This window comes from Megalops cyprinoides, chromosome 23 (genome assembly GCF_013368585.1).
Source record: "Megalops cyprinoides isolate fMegCyp1 chromosome 23, fMegCyp1.pri, whole genome shotgun sequence".
NCBI classification, from domain to species: domain Eukaryota; kingdom Metazoa; phylum Chordata; class Actinopteri; order Elopiformes; family Megalopidae; genus Megalops; species Megalops cyprinoides.
In genome coordinates this window covers 7493639-7520179 of record NC_050605.1, presented here as the reverse complement: position 1 = coordinate 7520179, position 26541 = coordinate 7493639, and the positions used below count along the sequence as shown (strand labels likewise).

The 26541-nt window shown below is 45.4% G+C and overlaps 1 protein-coding gene across 1 annotated transcript in view; it reads left to right on the top strand.

The window, feature by feature from the left end:
- Positions 1–9954: 9954 nt before the first annotated feature.
- sema3ab (sema domain, immunoglobulin domain (Ig), short basic domain, secreted, (semaphorin) 3Ab) overlaps positions 9955–26541 on the top strand; it is a 47592-nt gene continuing 31005 nt past the window's right edge. The window contains exon 1 of the mRNA XM_036517584.1: positions 9955–10470. Within this exon, the coding sequence (XP_036373477.1) occupies positions 10359–10470 (112 nt within the window). The 5' untranslated portion in view covers positions 9955–10358. The remainder of the gene's footprint in view (positions 10471–26541) is intronic.

The following is a 26541-nucleotide window of genomic DNA, read 5'->3' as shown; positions in this document are numbered from 1 at the left end:
ACCATAAAGATGAAACTTGAATAAAGATAAAATAAAACAATTCAGTAAATGAAAAGGAAGACAAATGAATTCTAAATGATACCAACAATGGCAATCGTGATGAAAATCATGAGACTGCTTGTTAAAATAGTAATGTCAAATAAAAACTAAATCTAACCAACAAAGCACAAATACACAAAGGTGCACAAAAGAGAGATACATTTATGCACAATTATGTGGTTTAAGTAAAAGAAACAAAATTTGAAAACCTGTGCTACAAGAAAGTGGAAACTGTTTCAATTGGTTCTCTCTTACAGCACTGCAAAGCTACCCTTCTAAAGCCCTTTCCACTGACTACAGTGCAGCACAGACACCCATACAGAGCAAAGACAAAGCCATCACTAGCAGTGTGACAAATGGTCCAGACAGTATTCTGACACTGAGGTACACTGGCATATCATGTCAAATGCAACCTGTATTTTTGAAGTACAATGCATAAAACGTATGTATGTCTAGGGGGTTCAACAGGTCAAATGGAAATACAGTTATTCACCAAGTAGATGGCTGTGCAAATGCTTGGTGGATTATCTGCTCATAGAGGAACCGTTTGAAGCTTTGAAGATTTGAAGTATGATCATAACAGTGATATTGGCCTGTTGCTAGCTGCCTGACAGGACAGAGTTAATCTTTGCAGATGCTTAGAAATGAAAAAGACAGCAGCACAGAGGAGGGATTTCAGGGCTGCACATATGTGTCCCAGCCTGTGTCATGTATGAAAGTACATCTCAACCTAAATGTGGATTTTTTTGTGTTTTGTTTTATGGGCAGAGGAGGGGACCCATGGGAGGTAGTTACAGGTAGACAAAGTTTGAAATATTCATAAATGATAATAAATTGATGCAGGTGGTGGAAACATCGAGGCACTCATGATACAGCCTGTTTCGCAGGGAGACATACTTTACATAATTCAGAAATGAACAGTGATGGCAGTGGGGTCATAAAATTTCCATTCAGGGTTTAATTAGGAGGCGCATACCGCGCCAAACAGCTTGCTGACATTAGCCACACCATTATTCTCTATCAATTTGCAAATATAACCTATTACCAAGCCAGAAGTATAGAGGGGGGAAAGCACAGAAGCGTGTCAGACTTGTTAGTGAGAGAAAACCAGAGTCACGTAGGACCCATTTCTGCAATTAATGGATTTACTTAACCGTGTGAGTTTGCATCATTATATCTTCTGTCTGTCAATTATATCAGATTTACATAGAGTCTGAAAGGGACCAAAAGTAAAGTGTATCAATTTTTGAGTACTTGGGCAAGTCTCCTCACATTAACGGGCTGAAATTAGGAGAGTGCATTTTTAACGTCCTTCATTTGTGCTAAAAATAGATGGTATCCCACAACACCTTTCAGTGATTTTCACCAAGTAGTGTGATTGTCTCTTTACGTGTGATATAGAGTATGTCTCCTGATTATGCATGCAACCCGTAGTGCACAACTTCAAAAAGTAAGTACAGTATCCAAAAATATGGTCCGGAGTGATAAAAACAACCCGACAAGTCCTGTGTTTCAGTGTTGGACTCAGCACGGAGAAGGGTGGGGCCACAAGGACTTCCATTTGAACATATAGCTGAAGCTGATTTATTCATAGTTCTGTGTTCATGCTTTTAATTTTTTTCATCCATTTTTCATTAAGAAAGAGTAAATCTGAACCAGCGTGTGGTTCGCTTCTTCATAAATACTGCATAGCACAGTCTGTTTCTGTAAAGATCTTTGTTCCTGGTTAGAATACATTGACCATTTCAAGTACGTCAGGCACAATCATAGACCAAGAGCATTATTGTATCCAGAAGAAGAATCAACATTCTGCCCAGCCGCAGGGCACAGATCACTCTTTGGTTCCTTTTGCCTCCCTGTGTCAGTGTGGCGTTTGTGTCCTGGCTCCTGATAAATGTGACAAACCAAACAAATAAATGTGATGTCATTGGAGGCTCTGTCAGAAACCAAAACATTCAATATTATTGTTATTATAACTGTTATATGGGAAATAACATGTGATTTTGTAACAAGTGGTGGCAGAGAATTATGTTTTGACAAAAGTGGCTCCACGCTTATTTGCAGTGCTTTCCAGTTTACCTTGGGAATGAAGACACACCAACGATAACCAAGACAAACAAACAGAAGTTTCTGTCTCGGCAGCGTTATTACAGACCATAAACAGCAGCACCACAAGGCTGGCCATTCTTCACCAAACAAAACGCAGGATGGCTCTTCCTTCTAAACGAAGAGTGCTTGCCTTTAACAGCTGGACCTCATCACTGTGGGAAATATGTGCCGTTCATGTCGTGAGAATGCCAAATGTGTCTGCCACTTTAAGAGAAACTCAGTATCCATGACACTGAATAAAATACCATCTTTGTTTCAGATTTCTCACCAAGGAACTGGAACTGAAAATCATCCATCATTCGGATGGATTTATCATGACCCTGTCCTAGGGTTACTGTGGAGGAAGTGTGTTTTATATTTGTTTGTGTTCCCCTCCCACCCCCCACCCCCCGGTCGATTAGCAAAGTAGCCACGTAGGCAGATACAGTAGTCCCCAACACAGACGTGCTCTCAGACAAAAAGGCAGGGGGAGTCACTGTGTGGGCTACTGCTTAATTGCCCAACTAATCCTTGTGTTTATGGGATTATTTACTCAGAACTTCAGTAATTTGTGGAAACACTGGGCCTGACCACTTGGAGGTGGGTGCAAGGTCAAGCTGGGAGTGAATAAGAGATGGAGGGGAGGCCTTTGAGAGGGGATGTGGTCAGATAAGTGTGGGCGCGCATTGTCTGAGGGGCCTGAGAGAGCGGTGACCGGGGCCCCCGACGCCCCTCGACAGGCTCCAAATGGCCCCAGTGCCTGCCCCCACTAGAACCGGCCTTTTATCCCGCTCTCGAGTCCTGCCTGAGAGCTCTGGGCCAATTGCGTGGCCCCTCTGAGTTTACCGCTTAAGTCCTGCAACTTAAGTGCGTTTAAGAGTGCTTTTCTAACTGTCAGGACCCCGTCTCAGCCGGGCACATTTCACACCCAGCGGAGTGCGGGGAGGAGCTCTGCGATCACAAGCCCCCGACGCCCGCGTTTTACAGCCACCGAAGACCCGCGGCAGGCACGTGACAGGATACGTCCCTTTTTTTATTTGACAAATGTTTTCGGAGGTATTTTTGAAGCGCGTTCAAGTTATTCCTGGTGGGGCGGCAGCGCGAGCCCCGTGCGGTTAATTTTATGAATTTTACAAGCCTGTAAACCTGTAATCAGATGCTGCGATGGACCGCTGCGACGGGGGGGAGGAGACCTGATAGTGGCGGGGAACTGAAGGGCTCTTATCTCTCCGGCGTGCGCTGCCAGCCCGTGTCAAAGATCCAGGCTTTCCCACCATGCCGATATTGTGTTACGGCCAACAGGAATACATTAAATAGGGCCTTGGATTCATGAGGTTTTCGCATTCATTTATGCGCCGTTGCTGTTTGGTTTATTTATCAGCGCACCCAATTTACAAATGTAAAATAGGACTGCGGTTTTGTTTTTGATAAATACATTAATTAACATGATTCATTCAGCAGTACTGTTGATAATACTACACTATGCTGTAAATAAGCATAGACTGGAAAATTTGGCATGGCAGTTGCCTAGAAACTGTTGTTATGTTGTTAAGTATTAGGCGAGTTCTGTTACGGTATGTTAGTCTTTTGCTGCGAACACAGCGGCGTACAGTCTGAGGTTTTAGCAACCTTTGCTGAAGAACAGACACTGCATTACTTACAGAACCGTCATTAACCCCCACAAAGACATCCTCTCCATTGCATTAGATTACATTTTAATTTCAGTGGTCCGACCCAAAAAAAAAAAAAAAAAGTTAATGCGCTTTAAATGTCTTGAGTGGCCGATTCACCTTGACAAGAGGATTTTGCAAGCCCGAGGTTTAAGATTGGGTTACACCAGGGGGAATAATGAGCATTTTTGTTGTCTCAGCCAATCTACAGCTAAGCCTCTTTCCCCTGTGCTTCCATTCGCCACCTCACATTTACATATACATGAGGCCTAAATACTTCTGGGCCGAGGATTAGTTCTGGTCCTTCAGTGGCCTCTAAGGGGCCTTTATTCTGCTCTGATGTGCCTGTTAATATCCATTTAGGATATTTTCCGTCTGTCACACGCCTAAATTGATTTATCCTTACTTAAAGCGATCACACTCCATGGTGGGAGGGGGGACTGCATTAATTGAAAGCCGTTTTTTTATTATCTTCGGCAATCCCTGGCTAACTCCGAACTTGCGTCAGATAGTGCTCAGGCGGGACTCTGACTGTCACATTTTTATGAATCAGAACATCTTTTGCCATTTCCCCTTTCCTGCTAACTCTGTCACGAAACCTCAGTAGCCTAATTGTGTAGGGGAGGATGGATCTCCATTCACTCATGAGGGAGGGAGTTTCAGTCAGGGAGATGGATGGAAAAGAGTAAGAGGAAACGCGAGAGAAAAAAAAAAACAGTTACTAAAGCTGTCATCCACACAGCAGATGTGCCTCCCTCCTCCTGTTACGAACTGTGGTCACGGTGTGGTGGCCCGTACATGTATTCATCCCATGTGTCACTCGGTGTGGAAGTGGACACACCTTAGAATCACAGGAAGCGATAGGCCAGACCACTGGCCAGTGCGCTCGTGCACATGGGTGGGCGGAGGGGAGGGCGAAGTCGAGGCCAGCATTTGCGTTTCAGGCGAGAGGGAGGAAATGTCCATTTCCACCTTCAGAACGGTGACTCTGCTTAATCTGGAAATGACGCATGCTCCGATGAACAAGAGGTCATAAGCTTTCAGTTGGTTTTCAACATTAAAATCACCACTTCTGTGACAACACAAAGAGTCTATTGCATGTCAGACAATAGTTAGCAAATCTGTTAATGTAAACTGTTAATATGTACATCTGTGATGTTGAAGGCCAGCTGTGTTGTAGTATGTCATCATTAGTATTTGTTAACAGGACGTTTAATGACTTTTAAACTGATAAATTGTTAATTCAATGACTTCTGTGAGTACAGGCCATATCAGGGAAATTTTGTAATGAGAAGCAGAGCTTTATATTACACAAGAACTAAAGGGATCTGTTGAGATGAATAAAAGAATCAAGAGTATCACCTTAATTGAACAAACGCATGAAGCTGGAGTTGGTATTCTTCCTTACTGTGGCGTAGTTGGTAACAGCTTCATTGGCTACAATTGACAGTATCCTGTCAATGATTGAGAATATGATGTAATACTGTAATAAATGCATCATCTCCCTTTCACAATTACAGTCTAAATGATGTCAGATAGGGCTGTGAAAGGCTGACTTCCTTCCAGCATATCTTGTGCTATTGCATGTACAGTATCATATGTCATTAGGCAACTATCAACCCACACACTCATGGCAACTTCCCTTTTGTTTTTGTCTTGTGAAAATGTTCCTTCCAACTATTTCTTAAGCAAAGAAATTCCACAGAGTAGGCCACCTTTATCCTTTGCCACATTGTATATCCTGATGGATGCCCTATACCACAACATATACTGTACAGTGCTAGTGTGGTTCTTGCCAGTCTAACTAATGAATAGCCATTTTAAATGACTTTGTAGATTGGTTTCCTTGGACACCTGGTTTGATTTGCCCTTTTTGATATTCACAATATTTTATTGGCATTGGGTACTGTAATAAATGCTTTTCTCATAACCACGGAGTGGTTGTTATATTTGGTTTATCAAACAATCCACTGTTGTACTTGACATCACATAATTTATTTACGTTACCATCAGTATTTGTTACCAGTCCCTTTATCCACAGTATATGTGGACAGAGACAGAGAGAGAGCTCACAGTCACTACCTCACACAGTACAGTACAGTGATGATTTTCAGAGGTCTTCTGCACACACTCTGACATTCCACAGTGCTGCGGTCCCCGGTGGGCATTCATAGAATTACATAATATATATCCTCCCTGGGGTCATGTGAAATGCTGAATAGAAAGTTCTGTAATCATGCGCAGCCAGTAAGCTTGATCTACCCCAATTGTGGTTTTCCTGAACAATGTGTAATTTGTTATAGACAAGATCCATGCAAGAAGACACGGGAGCTGGCAGAAAGGGTGGAGCACCTTGCCAAGATCTTAGTCAAATTAGTATCTTTAGTAAGGCTTAAGACCGAGAGACCACACAGACACCGAGGGCGGGGCAAAAACAGATGCGGGCTCAAAGAAAAAATGTTGATTAGGGGGAAGTGGCAGAGCAAAAGGGCTGACAACTGCTGCAGGAGGGCTGTCCCATGATGCTCTGGGAGATGAAGGGGGACACAGATGTGTCAGCAGGGTCAGGGGAAAGCTTGACATTGCAGGCAAGCTGGGACCTGTTGCCTCTCTAACCGCTTAGTCAGAGATTGCCTTTCTGAGCTCATTGAGAAAACAGCCCTCTTTTTCTTTAGGGCAAATCCTAATACCATTTTAATGGTTCTTTTGTTATGCGCATCTTAAAGATTTATGTACAGCTTACTGTGATTTGTCCTTCTTTTTTTTTTTCATCCAACACCCGGAGCAACAAATCCCAGCGCTCTAACTTGTCTCTGGGAATTACATCAACAGTTACCTTCCAGAGCGTTCTTTTTTTCCTCTCATAAATTCCCTTCAAGATTATTTTATTTGATTTGAGAAAGTAATGAATCTTTACCAGGGGAGAGGGCACAGCAAAGATTTGTAAACATACCTTCCACATAGTGGAATCTGCAAAGTTGTATATTACATCTTTCCAAAAGGTCAGTATTGTGAAAAGACACTTGGTTGAACAGGCCAAAATGCAAGCAGAATTGCCTAGTGTGACGTGGAGATGCAGTCACCTCAGGGGGAGTGGTCAACTGAAAGCACCTCCATACTGAGATGCAATAAGGGGCCCTGGTAAAGTTATTACAGCAACAGCCTGTGGAGCCTGGGGGAGTGGAGGGGGGGGCATTACGACCCCCCGGTTGACACTTTCACGGTCACACTGTGGTAGCAGTGTCATACCGAGCACCATTTGCCGTGAGTTATCCCTCCGGCAAGGCTGACGGATTGGAACACAAACACGCGGAGTTTAGCACAAGCGGTTCTGTCCGCGAGGCGTTGGTTAGACCAGAAGGGGACCGCTGTGGTCAGGGTTGGGGGCCATTTCAGACTCGACACCTTCTGAAACCCAACCCCCCCTCCCCCCAGGTCGAGAACGCCCCCCTCAGCGCAGCACAGGCGCTTCTCAAAAGGAGTTGCTGAAGTCCCATCCCACAGCACGCTTTATTGCTTTAATTCCACCTGAGTCTGTCTGTCTGTCTCTCTCACTCTGTCTGTTTGTCTGTCTCTCATGGATGGCAAAGCCCTCAGCGCCCAAGCTCAAAAGCTGCCTTCAGTACAGCCCACTGAGTTACAGCTTTGTGCTGATTCGCCAACGGCGCTCCTTGCTGTGCTCAAGGCCGACAGAGACTCATTGCAGCCCATCACCTGTGCCAAAGCTCGATCGCTGGACTCCCACCGCTGTGGATTTAATGAGCGCAGAGGAAGTCGGGCCCCGTAAAAGGTAGCTGGTGATGGATGTGCAGGACCTTGAAGTGGTCATCGCTCATCGTGTAACTACCTACTGTACAGCAATGCAGAGCACACAGGAGATTCAGGGTCACACAAATGAGGATGTGAAATATTTCCAGGAGGGCATTCTAAACGGTACAGAACTAGCTCAAGGTCTAGATCGGGGGAAATATAGCCCCAGGGCTGGAGGGCTGCAGCGACTACCGTTTTTTTTTTTACCTGCAGCAGTCCTTATTTGTTTAATCAAAGTCATCTTCTGGACAGGAAAATTGGGTGCAAATCATTTGCCATGTTTTGTGGACAGCAGAGAACTTGCAGTTCCTTGCACTGGGGCCTCATGTCCCTGTGGCAGATCCATCAAAGCTGGTTTTCACAAATCTAACATTACAGGAGTCCAGGAGTAGTGAAGTTTGTGGAAGTAGGTGTCGTGTCTGTGGGAAAAACATCACCTCCTGTGTAACCAAACGGTCCCGCTTAACATGCGAGCCCTTTAAGGGGAGGGCGGACGGCCCTACCGAGGGTTTTTTTTGGTGAGAGGTAATGGAGAAAGAGGGTTTGAGTGATCAAAGGCACCACTTAGTGACGTCCCCTCGTTCCGAACATCTCTCATCTCCCTTTGTCGGCGCCTCTACTCTCCGCATACGCGGTGGCCTGTTGGAGAGCGGGACCGTGACCGCACAGCTGACGGGTCTGTGAGGACTGCTGTTCAGGTGCTGTCTCTGAATGGGCCGGGCCTGTGTCTCTGGTGAGCGCCTGGCAGCAGGGGGGCGGGGGCGGGGGGGGGGTCCATTTTTAATGCCGGGTGCTGAAAGCTCCGGGAGCCGGTGTCAGTGAGTTCTCATTTAGCGTAGCGGCTGCGTGTCGGTTTATTAAAACGTCAGCGCTCAAATATTCGGCCCTTCGAGTGATTCGCGGAGTGGAAACGCGTTGATAGGTGACCCCAGCCCGCGGATCAACTCCCAGCGTGCTGGTATATGCGTGGCGTTCCCGATCCTATCCGCGCTTCTGCTGTTTGGTCTGCAGGGGTCAGTGCAGGTAGGGTGGGTCATACCGTGGCCCTCAGAGAGGCAAGCTTTTCAGCATTACCAGTGAATGAAAATGGTCATAGGGTCTGAAAAATATCTTTTCATGCCCTGTCTTTTGTGGCAAAGGTGTCAGAGGGTACGTAGATTAGACCAAGAGCATTTGGCAAGGTACACCCTGGGGGGAGGGGGGGGGGTGAAACGGTGTGTCTTTTCATGGTCATTGCAGGGTGTGGGCTGTCACATGGGGTTTGTCTCCAAAGCACTGCTCATGCTGCCTGTAAGCAAACCAAGATGTGTCACTCTGGGAGAGGCGAGGGCTAGGGAGTAGATAACGTATCTACACCCAGCGCCTTAAGAAGCGTGACAAAACTGTTCCCGTCCCTCTCACTCATGTTGATGACTGTAACACCGATATGAGCATTTCCAAATATATGCTTACAAAGCATTCCAATTAAATGCATTATTTGGTCAATGTATTATTTGGTCAACAATTTTGCCTAAATCCCTGCACCTACATTCTGTATAAATTGATGAGACAAATATAAAACTTCTTACATGGTAAGCGAACAAGTGAAACCATCACGCACGGCAGCTGTTGTGTGAAGTAGTGAGGGGACATTAGCTGAGATTTGCTTGATCAGATTCACACTTGTCACTCCTGTCTTGCTTCTTGTGTGTGTGATTGGGGTGTAAGGCACAGACAGAGGGTGGAAGTGGAAGTGGGGGTGGGGGGGGGGGGGTAGCGTCTCACTTTCCCCTCTGTTTCCTCCAAGAGGCAGCCGTGGCGTGAACCGCGCTAAAAATAAATGACCAGAATCGGAGTGTAAGTGCCCCCCGGTCTGAAATGGCACCGCTGTCTCTGCTCCTCTTCAGGGACACACTGCAGCGAGTGAGGGCGGTGGGCTCCCACACCACCCCACCACCCCACCCCACTGCGCCCCGCAACTGTGAAAGCTGGGACACTCAGAGCCAGGGATAGACCTGCCGGAACTCTTCTGCTGTTTGAGAGAGGCAGAGAGAAAGAGAGCGGGGGATAGGCAGGGGAAGGGTAAAGGAGGAGGACAGAGAGAGGACAGGGGACAGAGAGAAGGAATGCGGAGAGGAGTGCGAAGTGAGGGGGCGGGTGTATGTATAAAACAGGTAGAGAGAGGGAGAGTTAAGAAAAACCTGTTCAGGAGATCTTCTGTCATCTCACTCAGAGCCCTGCTCAGTCCTCCTCCTCTCTCTCTCTCTCTCTCTCTCAGCTGCTCGCTCGCTCACTCTCGCTCCCTCCCTCCCCCTGATGGTGTAGCAGCAGCACTCAGTCTAGTGGAGCTGCGGACAGGATTAGACACTGCCTGTGACTGTTAGAGGAGACAGAGGAGAAAACTGCTCTGGGCGTAAATAAATCCAAAAAGGAGAGGCAGTGGTGGGACAGCCAGCCCTGGTTACCCCTCTCTCTCTCTTTCGTTCTCTCACTCTCCAAAGCCTCCAGATTCACATTGACCGCACGTTGGTCTCTGCGGTCAGTTTTTGCCTGCTGGCTTGAAGTTCCTGCGCTGTGGATTTTCACACTGCTGCAGGAGCAATGTGAGCTTCTCTGGTCTCTCTGTGTGAAACTGATCCCCATCACCTTTATCACCTGTTCACCCTCAGGTTCTGGGGTTCCAACTCTCTTCTGGGGACCTCGGGGGTCTTTTTCTTTTTTTTTTTCTGCTGAGGGGACTGCGCCCCCCGAACCCCCCGCCTGGCCGGGACCATGGACTACCTCGTACGGATTGTACTGCTGCTCTGTTGGGCGTCCCTGCCCCTGGGTGTGGGGTCTCAACAGCCAAAACGCAACGTCCCACGCCTCAAGCTCTCCTACAAGGGTAAGTCATGTACTTCTATTTCTCCTGGGTGCTGCGAGACTCACAATGTCTCTGTCTCTGCTGTGGAACAAAAGCTCCTCTCCCCCTGTCTGAGCAGAAGTCCTGCTTTTAAACCATATTTTTAGATATTTTCCATGTGCTCAACAAGTCTCACTGAAATGCATCTATGGGATCTTGTAACTTATGGCTGGGTTAATCCTATGTCTTACTCAGTTTACTCAGAAAATGATTTTTTCAGTTCCTCAGGTTATTCCTGTTTGGATGTGTCCTGTGTATTTTTATAGTGTTGGGGTGTCCATATTCTTTAAAAGCAAAAATAGATGAAGTACTGAATATAAGCATTTCAGAATATAATTTCTGTAGACCTTTCTTATTAATTAAATAAGGTCTGCCTCCGTCTGTGTTGTTTTCAGATCAGATTGTTTCTGCTTTGTGCTTTCTATCCCAGGCCTAAATAAGACTCTTATGTGGTATTATAGTGGAGGTGAACTTTCATCTCTAACTGAAGTAACCACCAGCATTTTTGGAACTGCAGTGCCTTGTAAACCAGGGTGGAAAGCTGCTTTGAGTCTTTGCCCTCAACGAGTTTGACAGTGGGAAGTTGAATGTGGAGAGATTTTCGCTTCAGATTCAAAACATGACATTTTTTCATTTTCATTTCATCTCTCATGCTCAGGTGAATTCCATTTAACTCTTAATATATTCATTTCAAGTTAAGGATTAAATATGCACTCCTTGGGTAAAAGAGTTGAAAATAGTTTTATTATATTTGACATATGATACACGCGTAGTGTGTATCATATGTCCAAAATTTCACGCGTTATATCCTAAGTAAATTATAGTAACCAATCATAGCAGCCATTTAAAAACCTTGAAATTGACATGCGTACTGTGTTGTCATAAAAAGTGTCAGTGGCAATTACATGTTTGCTTTCATGTCAAAATGTTATCTTCAAACACATAGACAGTTGGCATCATGCACTCGAATTTTGTATGGTCATTCAATATTTGCCAAAAGTTTTTTGGAAGGAATCGGGAATTCCCTAAAATGATTGCGTATACATAAGTTCGGACATCTCTCTACGTTGTTGATCGGTTCTATTTGTCGTTTGACACACACATATGACTTCACACACGTTGCAGAAGTTTATCAAGAGGTATCTGGCTCAATATTCTCACTCTCGATTCGCGTCTTGAATCGCCAGCCTTAGTTTTTACCCTGGCCATACACTTCCTCCTTATTTTTCCCTACTATGTGTTACAGTGATTGTAAGGTAGGAATATGCAATTTCACAAATGTTATCTATAGCAGACTTCGACTACTGTGATCGAAACAGTAGGCAATCTGAAAAGTAACAGGATTCCTATTAATTTCATGCATATATTACTACAGTTTTATGCATATATTCATTTATTGCAATCGGTTCACTTAAATGTGAATTTATTTTTACGCGGATCAAGTAATTATTATACAGTGTATACGCTATTATACAGTTTGCATGTATAGTTGTTGGAATACTATGCTAATGTAGCCATTAAAACACATTTTTGCATATATCTAATTTCCGACACAATGAAAAATGGCCACAGTATTTTAAATATTTGACAGACATCGGGCCATCAGCAGATTTACAGCAGGGCTTAAACACATATCACCGACATGCCTAGACATCCGGTCAAAGTTTATACAAGGTTCAAATATAGACATTTCCTCAGCCGGTGTTTTAGAAAATGATCCCATTTAATGACATATTGTGGCCAATGCAGACTGTATCATTACAAGTGAAAACTGTACAACCGTTAAAGGAAATCGCGAAGGTAGAGCCGTCGTCTGAATGGAAATATATGCGGCGCTGTCAGACGATTCAAGACAAATTAAAAGAATAGGCTACACGCCCGCTACATTTTGAATTAGAATGAGGCGTCTATTTTTAGAGGTTAGAATGCGTCACAGTAAACGCAGATTCAGATGAATAGGCACCTGACCACTCAAAGCAATAAATTAGGGAGAGAATACGACGGGGCCCCACAGGTGTTAGATTGAGCTTTTGATGCTTCAGATGGTGGCTTTTTCCTCGCTCTCCGCTGGGTGTTGTCAGGATACATTTAATGAAGAGCGCTGCCAAAAGTAAACTCTGTGGGAGAAACCGGTCGTTAAGCGAAGTGCCATTCATTTTTTCTCGTGTGTGCATCCAGCGTAGCAATTACGCAAAATAAACGGTGAAGAGGAATTCTCTGCAGACTGCCGTCCAAGCGAGTGCAAAATGAGCGATTTCTCTCCCCGGCGCTATAATTACTCTGACATCTTTTTTCCCCCAAGTGCACAAGGATTGTTTTAAACAAAAGGTATGCCTGCAAGGCCCTTGTCCCTGTGTCGTATCTAAAGCTATCTCTGAATAGAGCTTGTGTACACAGCGGTTGTGTGTTTTTGTTTAAAGCTGGATACATTGCTGGGATTTTCAATGCAAATCAATTCCGGACGCCAAAGCAGTTCTAATGCAATGTTTCGTAATATTCCTTTTCGAATGCTGTTAAATGGGACAAGTCCTTTAAATTCCTCGCACGCCATTTGCAGGTTAACGCTATTAATTGAGTTGATGTTGACAAAGTTCTTAACGCAGTGAATGGTGGTCTCTTGGAGGGGATTATGGAAAACACTGACCCCTGCAGGTTGTGCGCGACGCACAAGTGTTAAATTGTGTGGGATAAAATGAGAGCTGATTGTGAAAATGTATATCAGAACTTTAATGACCTTGTTAAACAACATGATAATTACACTCTCCAGGATAATTACTGGCCACTTACCCTCATAATTAAACTCATAGGCAAAACAGTGTTTATTTGCAGGGGTGGACCTGTAAAAGAGACTCCGTGCCGTAGGAATTCAGCATAAATCTTTCAAAATAGACACACTGTACAGAGACCACACTGTACACAGTCTGGAGCTGTCCTATAATAAGTTTACATTCTCATGAATTCCTAAATTGGACATATTCCAGTGACACGACGGATATGGGTAATTAGAAGGTGCACGCGATTATGCCAACCCCAAAATGTTGTTTGCCTCCATTTGATCGTCTCCCTGCGGAGCAGTTCTCAGAAAGCCACAAACCACGTTCCTTAAGTACAGTCTTCAGCATCACTCTGTAAGCGGATGTCTTGCCCTGGACCCAACCAGGCCTCTATATCCGGATATTCTTAGGATCGTTTCACTCTGCATGGCCCCGGACGAGGAGCGGCGGATCATCGGTGGGAGAGCGCAGGGGGTATGGGGTGCCGAATCAGAGCATCACACGGGCCCCTTCAGATTTCTGACAGGAGCTGCCACACTACACAATCTCTAATAATGTTGTGGTCAGTGTTAAGGTAGAGACCAATGTGAAACATGATGCTGAGAAGCACTGAGAATGCGCTCTGTGTGTGTGTGTGTGTGTGTGTGTGTGTGCGTGTAAGGTGGACTCCAGACTACGAGGGTTGTATTTGGTTACCGAGTGGACATTGGGTCCAGTGTTTGGGGGTGGACACACCTGTGAGCTCTCGTCAGCGGGAATGGTGTCCGGTTTCACTGGGATCACTGGGCTGGCTCACCCAGGGGGCTGCAGGGGGTGGGATCATTTCCGCTGATTGGCTCATAAGAGGGCTAGACCAGAGCTCATTCCTCTGCCTCCAGTGCACATTTCCAGCCTTTCATTCAGGATTGTAGCCTCGCTAGGGACACAGCCTAATATTCCCTGTAAGGGCAGAAAAGTTGACTGTCATTATTAGAAAGAGAAACGTTCAAGCATTTGGGTTTCCTCAATCAGTTAACATGTTGACACTTGCTAACAGGGTGGAGCTTGTTACATGTTATAAATAAGGTTTTTTTTTGATACTGAAGAGTGAGTTCATATGTGTATGATTGAGAGAGATGTGATACACAAATACAGAAAATTCCTCCCAAATGGTTCAAACCTTATGAGATGAGCAGTGTGTTGTAGTGGTAAAGAGGAAGGAGTCCTTGCTGTGGCACTGCTATTGTACCCTTAGACCAGGTACTTAACCCAGAATTGCCTCAGTAAATAGCCAGCTGTATAAACTGATAATACATAAGAATTGTAAGTCTGTAAGTCACTCTGGATAAGAGCACCTGCTAAGCAACTAAATGTAAATGTTAAGAAATCTCAAGAATTCTTTCATCTGGATTATAAGTGACAGACAAGTGTTCCCACAGAAACACAAGTCTGTCTGCCTGGGATCAATAGCTGTCCCTCAAATCCAGTCTTAGCGTCTCACAGACTGATTCCCCATCCCCAAAGCTCTGTCACTGTGTGGCTAAAGTAATTAGCCAGCCTCTTTGTTAATCCTCTGTAATCCAGCGGTTTTCTGTCATCGACTTGCTGCGGTTTTACGGCTGCGAAAAAAGCCAGGGGATGAGTCTGTGGGGGGTGTGGGGGACAGCACCACCCCTGTACCCTGCCCCACCCAGCAGAGGGCGGGGGGGGGGGGCGTGAATCCCAGTGTGGTGGCATGCCTGAGCAGGGGGGGTGGCCTCAGAGCAGGGGTAGGGGTTCGAGGGCCTCCTCTGTGCTCAGGGTCAATAAGAACAATAACACACTTACCAAAACATGAGGCAATGTGGGCTGACTGTTTAAACACACAATGCCTCTGGAAAGGAAAACACGGGGGGGGGGGGGGGGGCATATATCTTCAGCGTTCACCCAGCCAGCCCCCGAGACCCGTACCGGAGCTCCTCCGCGAGATCACCAGCCAAGGTCTACAGTAACAAAAGTCCGTGTCAGGGGGAAGCATTTGTTTCTCAAGCCTTACCCAAATCTTATCTTAGTAAAGCTAGCCCACTGTTTTGTGTGCAAGACCTACAAACAAACCTCAATTACTGCGGGGACCGCGGAGGTTTTACTTAACGCTCTCATTAAGCTTTTAATCCACAGGCACGTCAAGAATCCGAAGGCCCGACTTCAGTTTCGATGGGCGTGTGAACCGCTTCTCGCTCTCTGCTGGCGAGTTCGCAACATGTTGACGTGCCCTACATTTCACACGAGAGAGTGTAGCGCCCGTGCCACGCTTGTTTCCGGGGCGATAATGCTTACTTCATTGGTCAGTCTCCTTATTTGCACATAAGTGCTGCCCAGTGTGAGGGCAGGCATTTTCAGGCGGTGAGCAAAACCTGAAGGCGTCCGACACACCTGGATGCTATGGTATAGAGAGCAGGACTGAACCTCATCCCACCTCTCGCTGCCGTGAGATGATGAAATCCGCACCCACAGAGGCCAGCTGCACTGCACTGCCAGGCAGGAGGATGGACAATATGTAACTGTTTTCAAATGAGATTAATATCTGCGCAGAGAGGCCTCAGTATTATTCACTCTAAATATGATGTATTTCGTAAACAGTCTTAATTTGTGCATGGGGGTCATGCAGCTAAGTTCTTTGTTATCGGTGAACCGAAGGGATTTGCCTGTGGGCGCGATGCATACATCAACGCAGTGGTGCATAGTATAGAAATTAGTTAGAGAACCACTGGCAAAAGTTGGATTTGGTAGTGTAAATGTTAAGGGAGCATCAGATATGTTGTTTATTTGCCACTCCAGCTGAAAAATGGAGAGGCAGGACAGAGTTTATTCGGGCTACACGTGCCCTACAGTGCACCACAGTGAACAATCAGAATGTAGGGTAAGAGAGTTTATTTTTATCAGTCTCAGATGGGACTGTTCCAGTGCATCCATCTGCCCTCTGCATCTGACATCCACCGTAATAGAATACATCTGAGGGAGAGAGAGGGAGAGAGGGAGAGAGGGAGGGCAGAGGCTGTGGGAGAGAGGAGAGAGGGAGAGTGCATGAGTGGCTGGAGGGGAGGGGGAAAACAAGCAGGAGAGATGGAGAATGAAAGAGGGAGGGAAAGTGCAGGACAGACCGGGAGAGGTGGAGAACAAGGGAGAGATGGTTGAAGAGTGTGAGAGAGAGTGTGAGAGGGACTGGGGAAGAAGAGAGGGAGGGGGAGAGGAACAAGGAGAGTGAGGAAGGGAGAGGTGGAGTGGCTAGGGTGATTGAGAGAGGGTGAGAGTGGCTGAAGGAGAGGTCGAGAAGGTGAGAGCGAAGGAGGTAAAGGTGGTGAGAGAGGAGGGGAGAAAGAATGTTAGAGAGAAGAGGGAAAGAGTAAGAGGTAGTTGCAGTGAGGGAGGAGAAGAGAGACAATGTTAGATAGAAAGAGAGCTTGAGAGTAAGTGCAAGGGATGGTTGGGGGACAGGGGGAGTGAGGAAAGGTCTGAGAGGGAGGTAGAGAGGAGGAGAGAAAGAGTGATAGAGCTCCTGTCACAGTGCAACTGTGTGACTGTCAGTATATTGGTTTTAGCCTGCCATTGGTTGTTCTTTGTCCAGGGTGGGAGTTTTCTCTTCACAACTCCTTCAAGGTTAGACTAATGCCAGCAAGGAGAACCACACATTCATTATTATTACAAGACCCACAATACCAGGGTGACGGTGTTCCTTTCTGCCCTCCCTACTGCAGTATTGTGCATATATATCACCACTCTGTCAGCTATCACATTCTCAATATGCCACACGTGTTTGATTTTAGAATAATGGAGATCAGGACCAACAATAAGCTCTAATGTGTAATATGATCAACTTGTCCTCTTTCCCTCAGTACTACACAATCTGTGTGATGCCTAAAGCAGTCTTTGTGGTTTACCCCTAAAGTCAAGTGGAGATTCGGAATAATTAAATGGTTCCACAGTTCTTTGTGCCTAATGGAAAAAAGAAAAGGAAACAGAATTCCATGTGGTGACTCAGAAATATTGTATTTCAGTGAAATAATGTGTCCTCCCTGGGCTGAAGTACTTCTGCAAATCCGTGCGTCACATATGGTGCTTGGGTTGAAGGTTGAAGTATTCCAGTTCAGCTTTGAGCTGGGAATTTAAGCAAGTGTGTTTTCCTCCTCTCACTCACCGTGTCTCTGAAATAAAAGAGACTAGTGCAAATGTGAAAACCAAAAGCTTAAAAAGTCCTGACTCACAGGTGAGGTTAAAGCCCCCATGGGCGGGTGCGTCGAGTGCACACACCCCTGCCACGCACCACTGCGGGTTGGCGTTGTAAATTAATGCTTGCAGGGGGACAATTCTGTCGCGCGTTGCCGCGGGTTACCTATTTGTGTGAGTGTCAGTCAGAGTGAAAGGTCCTGCTCAAGCGTGACCGTGTTTGCATTCGCCTTTCTTCTCAGCTCGTCAGCCGCCGATCAGAAAGAGAGGCGCTCCCGGAGCACGCCCACATTCCTCACCCGGGTAGCCAACCAGGGGAACCGGAGCAAACTTGCACCCTGCTTTATGGAGGAAATGAAAATACAGGCTCCCGGATATCCCAGCACTTACAATAACATCTTAATATTTTTGCCGAGCGGCCCGTTTCCATGACACACGGTTCTCAACACAGCCATCAGGTGCCGTGACAATGCCTAAAGGGTGTTGCAGAGATTGGGAGAGGGTTAGGCTCTGAAAGATGTGTTAAAGAGGTCTATGTATTCGCTAATTAAGCAGACAGCACCCAAAACCATCTGCCCCAGCTTTTCCAGGACTTTGTTGGAGTCAGCCCAGGGATAGAAAAAGGTTTTGGCATGTTTTATGTCTGTTGTAAGGAGATGAGTCTTACATCAGGACAGATACCCCTGAAAAAGGCAATGGATGGTACTGTTCAAGAAACCATGCATATAACCAAACACATCTTTATCTCTCTCTCTCTGTCTCTCTTCAGGTGTAGGTATTTTGTTGCTGAATAAATCTAATGGGCATCTTGTTCTGTCAGCAGCAAAATTTGTGCTTCCTTACTGAGTTCATACAAGCGTTGTTCAATTGGTTTGAGCCAACATTCAAAGTTGTTTAATCATAAGGCTCCACAGAAGAGGTGCAGAATGTTTTGGGGAGGGGGGCAGGTACAGCACACTTTCTTCAACAGTTTGGCCTCAAAATCCAATTATTTGCTGCCGAGCGGTTTCAAAAGAGTCCACTTCATTTCCATTATGTTTTTCAATCACTTGGATGATTGCTTTGCATGAATCAATATTTCGGCGCGCTGCGAAGTGCGTTGGTGGCATTCACGGCACGGCACAAGTGGATTGTGTAAGCAGCACTTAACATCACAAAGCGGGACCGCAGCTGAAGCTCACGGGATCCTCTCAACACACACACACACACACACACACACACAAGGAGAGAAAGAAACCATTAAAGGCCTCCTTGAACCCCCCCGGCAAGCCACAGTGCTCTTCACAACATTCATTTTCCACAAATTTCCAAGGCCCTAGCCGTCAGTAAATGCACTAAAAATGCTTACATCTACAGATAAAGAAAATGTTTGCTCAGGTTCTTCGAGTATTACTCCTCCAGTGGCGGTGTCGCTGTGGGCCGAGGCTGTTGCCTTCCGCTTTAATTGCACTTTAAATGAAAAGCGTGCAACATGCTTTGGTAAAAAACACTGAGAGTTGTGTGTGCACTGCTTATGAAGCATGATGTAGTTCTTATGTAGAACCCTTCACAGAGTGCATTGCCACTATGCAAAGGCAGAAAAAAAATCTACCCGTGGGTAAAACAAAGTAGACTGACAGTATTATGGATGCTATACATAGTCCTCCAAAATCACATTAGGAACAACTGAAAAAGTTTCTGTATAGAAACAGGTGACGATGGGCTGAAATGAGCTGGGGCGAATGACATTTTCCACTGTGGCATACAAGACAAAGCCAAGCAGAGTGATGTCATCCCCACTGGCCCTGGTACAGCAGCAGGCTCAATATACCCCTCTATTCCACTCTCATTGCTGGAACCAGACTGGCTGGCTCATTGGGTTCCTGGAGGTTTTCCATTATCTTTTTTACGATGCTGCTCCACAGCGTGCCCACTCAGGACTCTGCAGTGTTGCTCAGGTTAGCGTGGTAGCAGTTCTATGGCGGAAAAGGTGTGCCTGCTCTCACAGTCCCAGCACAATATGAACACTGGATTGGGACACTGCAGGGAGAGGGCAGGGGTGCTAATCTAACACTAATTTTACTCACTGCCCTCATGGGGACATCATCATAGAGTCAAGCAGGGGGTATTGATTTCGGAGGGACCGCAGACAGTCCCACCAGCCAGATCGTGACATGTGGGTGTTGATTGTCACTCTTGTCATTCTTGGCAGAGAAGAAATACAAAGACATTTAGTCTGAATGGCCAGTATATGAATTCCAGTGCCAATATGATTAAAGCATTCTACAACATCTGTTTTGTGAATTAAACGGTTGTTGGGCCGTTTGCATAAAGCGTTCCATTTGATTTCGAGGTTAATGCGACCGGCTGTTTTCCGCTCATGGTATGGGTCCACGGAGCCCGGTTACAAAGGCAATAGTCAGAGGTTAAACACGTAGAACATAAAGAACATTCAGTCTGGAGCGGCCAAAAGGAAGCAGAGATTATTTGAGATCCCAGCGATCGCCGGCACTCTTTATTTTTGCAGGTTCCCATCGGCAGGTGCGGTCATCACCTCATTAGTCCCCTTCTGCAGGGGCTTTTGAATATCACTCCCCTGTGAATGGAATTATCCAGCTGAGGAGTCACTTTGTACGGCCCGGCTTAAAACACACCGACCCCCTTTCTATCTGTCCTTGGCCTTTTTGTTTTACGGTGGTGCGCTGGCTAAGGGTGCTGTTCTGTTTGGACTCAAAGGCCGCTGAGAGAGAACTTTGCCAGGGGGGAGGGACCAGAGTCAGGATTTGCTCAGCTTTTTGTTATTCAAGGAGACAAAAAAACCCCTAAAAAACAAACAGGGGAAATGCATAAAACTGAGCTAATTGGAGCTCTTTCAGTTGGCTTTTTCTTTAAAAGAGACGCTCCCAATTTTAAAATGGAAACCACAGCTACACGCATCAAACACATTTTCTTGGAGGATTTTATGTGTTATTTATTTGTCTAGCAGATGCCCTGTTTTGCGGGTGGCTTAGGATGCTCACAGGTTTACATCGCTCGCATTCCTCCACCGTATTTATACAGCTGGGTTTCCATCGGAGCAAACGAGGTGAAGTACCCCGCTCAAGGGTTCAGCAGCTATGTCTCACCTGGGATTCTAATCCAGGGCTTTGGTCTGGTACAGCGCTTTAACCGCCACTCCGCCCCACTACCGGAGGCTACATACCTGGGAACAAGGTTCCTGCTTTGTGTTTTGCCCGTCCACTTCAAGCAAAGGAAGTAATGTTCCAAAACATGTTTATTTGACTTGTTTGTGTATGTAGGGTCTGACAGAAAAGTCTTCTGTATAAAAGCATTGTTCGTGACAGCTATGTTTTAGAATGACTTTGAGAGAGAGACAGACCTGAGACAGGGAGTCTGCTCTTAGACTTCTGCTTAGGGGGCAAGATGCTACTCTAAAAGTTTTGCCAGGTGTCCTTCCTACTATAGCACAAGTAATATTATTTGCTCATATTTGTATTAGTCCTTTCGATGATTGCACATGGGAAATGTACAAGTCATTGATCACCAGCTTATGGCATTTTGTCAGCTCATAGCATAATAGACATGCTTATACTGTAACAAACTGGGACTGTGTGTTAATTGCAGAACATCTTGGAAAAATATTGATGTCAGTGGTTTTCAGAAAACAATGCTTCTGTCGTGTTGAGCATTGAACAAAGGATAACTTGACCCTGCGCACAGTTAAAAGGCATCTAGGATTTTTCTGAGAAAAACAAAAAGAAACAAATAGAAAGTGTGTGGTCTGATGTCCTTAGCGTTTGTACATGCGCCTTGTGTTGAGGACCATTATGTGTGGACAGTATGGTCCTATACTGGATGTCCAGTTGCTTTCCCCGGGACTTATTTGCCTGAAAATTTGAAACTATTTTCAAGAGATATTTTAACAAATAGGTTGAATGATAATTCTTAGTTAAATTACTGGTGGGTCTTCAGATAATGGTACTCGGTGCCCCTTAAAGTCATCATTCTCTTTTCAAGAAAAAGTATGCATTTGTTTATACCCTTTTCACCCACTCTTCCAATTCAACGCTTCCATCTGAACCTGCTAATTATTCAAAAGCTCTTTCACAACACAGTGTTCAGAAGGAAAGACATGTGCTACAGCTGGAAGACCCTGCTTCCCACAGCTGAACATGAAAACTGAACACTATAAACTCTGTAAGATCTCAGCAGGAAGCACTGTGCTTATGTGTCGGATGTGTGTCTAATCGACATTCCCACAGAACTTAGCACGTTTAATGGTTCACGATGGATGTGTCCCTTGTGCCACAAGACATTCTGATATCACCATTAAAAAGTGTTTTAAAAGGCGGCAGTGCTTATTGCAAAAATAAAACTGAGATGAAATGTATATGGCTACCTGGTTATCCCTGAGGGTGAAACCGAAGTTCATGTCGAAGTGGTTACCCTGTAACAGAAATCCCCATTGTAAATCCTCCCTCATAATGAAAACATGTGCTTTTTATTTCCTCAGATTGGACCAAACAGCTCAGATAGAAATATTAAACGTGTGTGTGTATGTGTGTGTGTGTATGTGTGAGAGAGAGAATGAGTTATTGAGTCACACATGTTTCATTGTCTCAGTATAAAGACTTTCAGACACTATAAAGCTGGTGAAACAGGCATGCACAAATTTACTAAACCTGAGAAAATACAGATGAGCTCATTATTTCTAGACATGCTAAGCACTAAAGCATTTCCCCCCAGATTATTTTAAACAGGTGATATACTTTTAAACCTATCACTATTTTGATCAAAACCTTTCATGCAGACTCAAGGTGTAATATGAGGAAATGAGGAATAAAAAGTAAAGTAGCCCTTGTTTTATCCTCATCCATCTAAAGCAGTCCATCCTGTTGGCATTCTCTTCTGTGACTGAGGGAAGAATTCTGCAGTTCCCCTCCACAGTGCCAGCCTCTCTCATTCGAAGGCTATGCGGCATTCGACCATGTGCCAAATGGCAGAGCTGCGATTGGAGGAGCCATTCTCTAACAAAAAGCAGAAGTTCAGTTTTCCCACCCCCGCTCTTTCGTCTTCCGAGCGCTGGCGTAAACGCGTCACAGACGAGCCTACATTTATCTCTGCTGAAGAATTAATTCTGCTAGGTGTTCCAGTGTTTACCCAAAGAAGACAGACGATGATGGCCAGAGCTTCATATCCGTACACATCTCTTCACCCAACTCGGTGTTAGGTTTTTTTTGGGAATTATAGGAAAAATATCAGACTGGCTGACCAGTGCTGCTTTATAAGTTACTTGGTTTCTTTAAGTGTCAGAGAGCTTAATGTAAACTGTGCTGCATTAAGAGAATGGTGCCATCAGTCGGATTCACAGGCCCTAACACATGTCAGCAGTGAGAAGCTGTAATAACAGCCTTAAACGTGACCGCGCTTGACATTACTAATGCTACCCTTGCGTCTGCGTTAAAATGATGACTGTGTCTGTTTAAAGGAAAATCTCACCCCCCCCCCAAGCCAGGCCTACAATTATGTTTTTAATGTTCCTCAGCTCAAAGCGTTTTCCATATTCTGTGGCATAATCACTGGAGAACCAGTGTTCCGCTGCGTTCTCGTCCTCAGGCCGATGTGCTGAAACGCTGCTCTCAGCCCACGAGGATCTTCCTGTGACACCCCGTTCATCAGGAGGTCACCCGATAAGAGAGGTGTCTGAGATACAATCTTCTGCGGTCAGATCCGGTCCGTCTCGAGCTGCTCCGGCTACACAGGCAATTTGTCACTCGAGGGACGAGTCGGCTCAAGTTCCCGCTCCGCACCGCTCCCTCATGGTGCTTTCCGATGACTGACGTGGGTCAAAACGAAAGCGATATCAGCCAAATAGCTGAAGTCACCGGAGAAGCCGTGAAGCCCACTGCAAGGTGTTTTTGTTACGATGGTGGAAAAGATCGCCGTCTACGCCCTCTTCAGCGTACAGTATAAAATCACTGGGAATAATATGGACCATTTGATATGGAGAACAGGAGTGCTGGCACGGAATCAGTGTCTGTGTCAATGTATGAGCAGCTTTTTTGTGCCTTTGTGATTTTTCGCTGGATACAGATGTCCACCCCGTCTCCTAACAGAATACAGCTGCAGCTATTGCAGCAACATCTTATAATGGCTTTGTGTGGCTTATAAAATGTACTGATGCATTTACCATATTATACACAATGATAATCTGTATTTGCTTTAAGTGTGGAAACTGCATCAATATTTCGCTTTATCTCAATTTCCATGACCTCTTTCTGATGTGTAAGGTTTATAAAGCCTTGCCAAGTATCATGGCATTCACATAAGAAGGGTAACGGGCCACTTTTGACACACATGTATTTTGACTGAAATCCTCTCTGTTTTTCAATCACCTATTCCGCAGTTTTTTCCAGCGGCCCAGCTTGGGTCTGATGGACGACAAATATGACACGAAGATAAATCCAAAATGTCTCCATGGCAGGCTTTAACTCCCCACAAAATCTTTCTCCATCACGGAGCTGGAACGAATTCATTCAACTTTCCACCCATTATAAATAAACACGGGGAATAAGTGTGTCATTGTCATCGCAGTAAAAGCTGCATCTGGCGCCGCGGACGCCGAAGGGGGAAAAATGAGGCGAGGCTCAGACTCACAGGGTGTTTGCCGACACTCACTCTTAACAGCACCAGAAACTCCAGCGCGGGACCCTCATTTTTTAAACCGGAACCCACCGCCCCCACCTCTCTTACTCTCAAAATACGGGTGCAGGTGTCAGGACTCAACAGGGTCATGGGGCATGTCTGGTCCAGGCTGCCGTTTCTCCCCCTTGACTAATGACAGAGGTATGAGTGGGGCGTGAGCTCTGATTCACTGGGGGAGTTTTCTCGCAAATTTACACTCATGCCTTCATACCTCCCCAAACCTATGGGGCACAGCTCACTGCAAAGAGAGCACATTTAGCTGCAGTGGAGGGTATCTGAGAATCTATGTATAAAATACAGCTCCTTGTTTTTCAGGCAGGTTTTGTGCGAATGCTGTGAGGTGGAAACGGCAGGCATTTTATCCACTTGTCTGGTTTTATAACGGCTACATTAATCGGCCGCTGTGGTTTAAGTCATTTCAAGCAGAAGCACAGAAGCATTGTAACAGTGCTTTTCTGTGTCTGGTCTCAGCCGCTGCTCTGTTGGTTTGTTTTGGGGAGGTCGCTACCTTAGGAAGAAAGTTAGCAGAAACTGTGCTGCACGCTGGTTGAGTTTCCAGTTGGCCGTTGTGGTCAAGGTCACCTGATGCCATGCCAGCCTTGGTTGGGGTTGGCAGTGCCCATCCACGAATGCCCTCCACCTCCTCCCTGCTTGGTTTGGTGCCCGGCTCTGTCGAAACAGCAGCTCCGGGGTCTGAGAGGCGGGCGGGCAAGTGTGATGGACCGCTGGGGGCTCACAATCTGGCAGGAATCAGCCAAAGACTACCGAGCTACTGGCCTCCGGGTTTCCAGGGTGCAGTGCCCCCCCTCTCATCCCTCCGCCCCCTCTCCTAACTTTTCGACACCCGTGTCCCCCATGCTTTAAGCACCTGGCATGCATTTCATTTAATTTCTCTCACTTGTAAAATGTGCCAGCTCTGAGCCACTGGCTAAACGCAAATTTAAACCTGGCTGCTAAACTTACTGCTCAGTGTGTCACAGAGATGGTGTGTTCTGCCCCTAAACTGACTACTATATTCATGTTTATTTTGGACAGGGAATGGAAGGAATGGGGTAAAGTTTATCATCCTGTGTCATCTTTTTGTATTGCTTTATGGCCTTAAAGGGGAAAATAAACAAGTTTATTATTTTGAATCATAAAGACAGTTGGCATTGGCTTTTGGAATGAATTTGAAAAAGTCATTATTATGTTTGAACAATGTCTGTTTGTGTGTGAACCACCATTGCTCAATGTTACGTGGCTGTTGCTATCGGCTTGTTAGGTCGTAAAGGTGAGTGAGGAGTCAAACAAGAAAGCCATTCATCCCGATGCAGAATGGGGAGGGGATTTAACTAGAAAATGATTAATTTAATTAAATATACACAGAAGTATACACAGAAACATATCCTGGAAATTATTCTTTTTATTTGTATATAGTGCTGAACTTGATTAGGTGGCTAACTCAATTATGTCAATCCAGCAAGCTTCGACATGGCTTCGAGCAGTGTCTTCTTTGCACTATTGATGTTATAGTGGTAAAGGGTGGTGCTATACTGGTAAAGCCTAGCTTGCTAATTTAACAGGCCAACTAGTTGTCAAGTTCAACACGATAATCATGTCAGGCAGAAAACACTTATGATAGACATACATATGTATACGTATACAGTACTTTCATATATCTTACATATTTGTCATTATAATTTAAATTTGTGTAATTTGAATGATATATAATGGTCCATTTCCAGTTACCCGATCCATTAATGATATTCACATTGCTTGCAGTAGTAGCTGCATGCACAACTTTTTGGAGGGAATGTAAAAATGAAAATAATAGCATCTTAGGCAGTGTTCCAATAAATGACATTTCATACTATAGAAAATTGCACATCTTATGATGAATCAATCCTCATGTCGAACTGTGTAATTTCCTCCTTAACAATGAAAATGACGGTAATGCTGACCTTAACATTTACAAAGAGACGGACTTTCCGTAGTGCTCCTAATCGTGTGTAATCAGACAGATTACTTTATGTTTTGCTTTAGAGCTCAGCACTGGCTGTCGCTCAGAGAGATGCTCTCGAAAGCTTCCAGGCAGTCCCTTTAGTGATTAAAATTTCAGAGAGGCCACTCAAAATTAGAGATGAATGCTCTGATCCAACTTAAAATGCCCCCCCCCTCCCTTCCCCCCTGCTGGGCCGTGAGTTGGTGTCCTTTCATGTGAATCACAATGAGTTTTGGTGGGGAAATCATAAATTAAATATAGCGGGGGCCTCTCCTGTCTCATTTTCATGAGGCTGACAGGAGGAAGGAGGTATCCGACATGTCTAACCACGTGTGAATGATTGCACTAATTACATGGTTGAGCACATACTGAATCACGCTGCGCCTAGCCGGTAATCGCATTTCAGCTGTTTTACGACACGCTCGGCAGTTC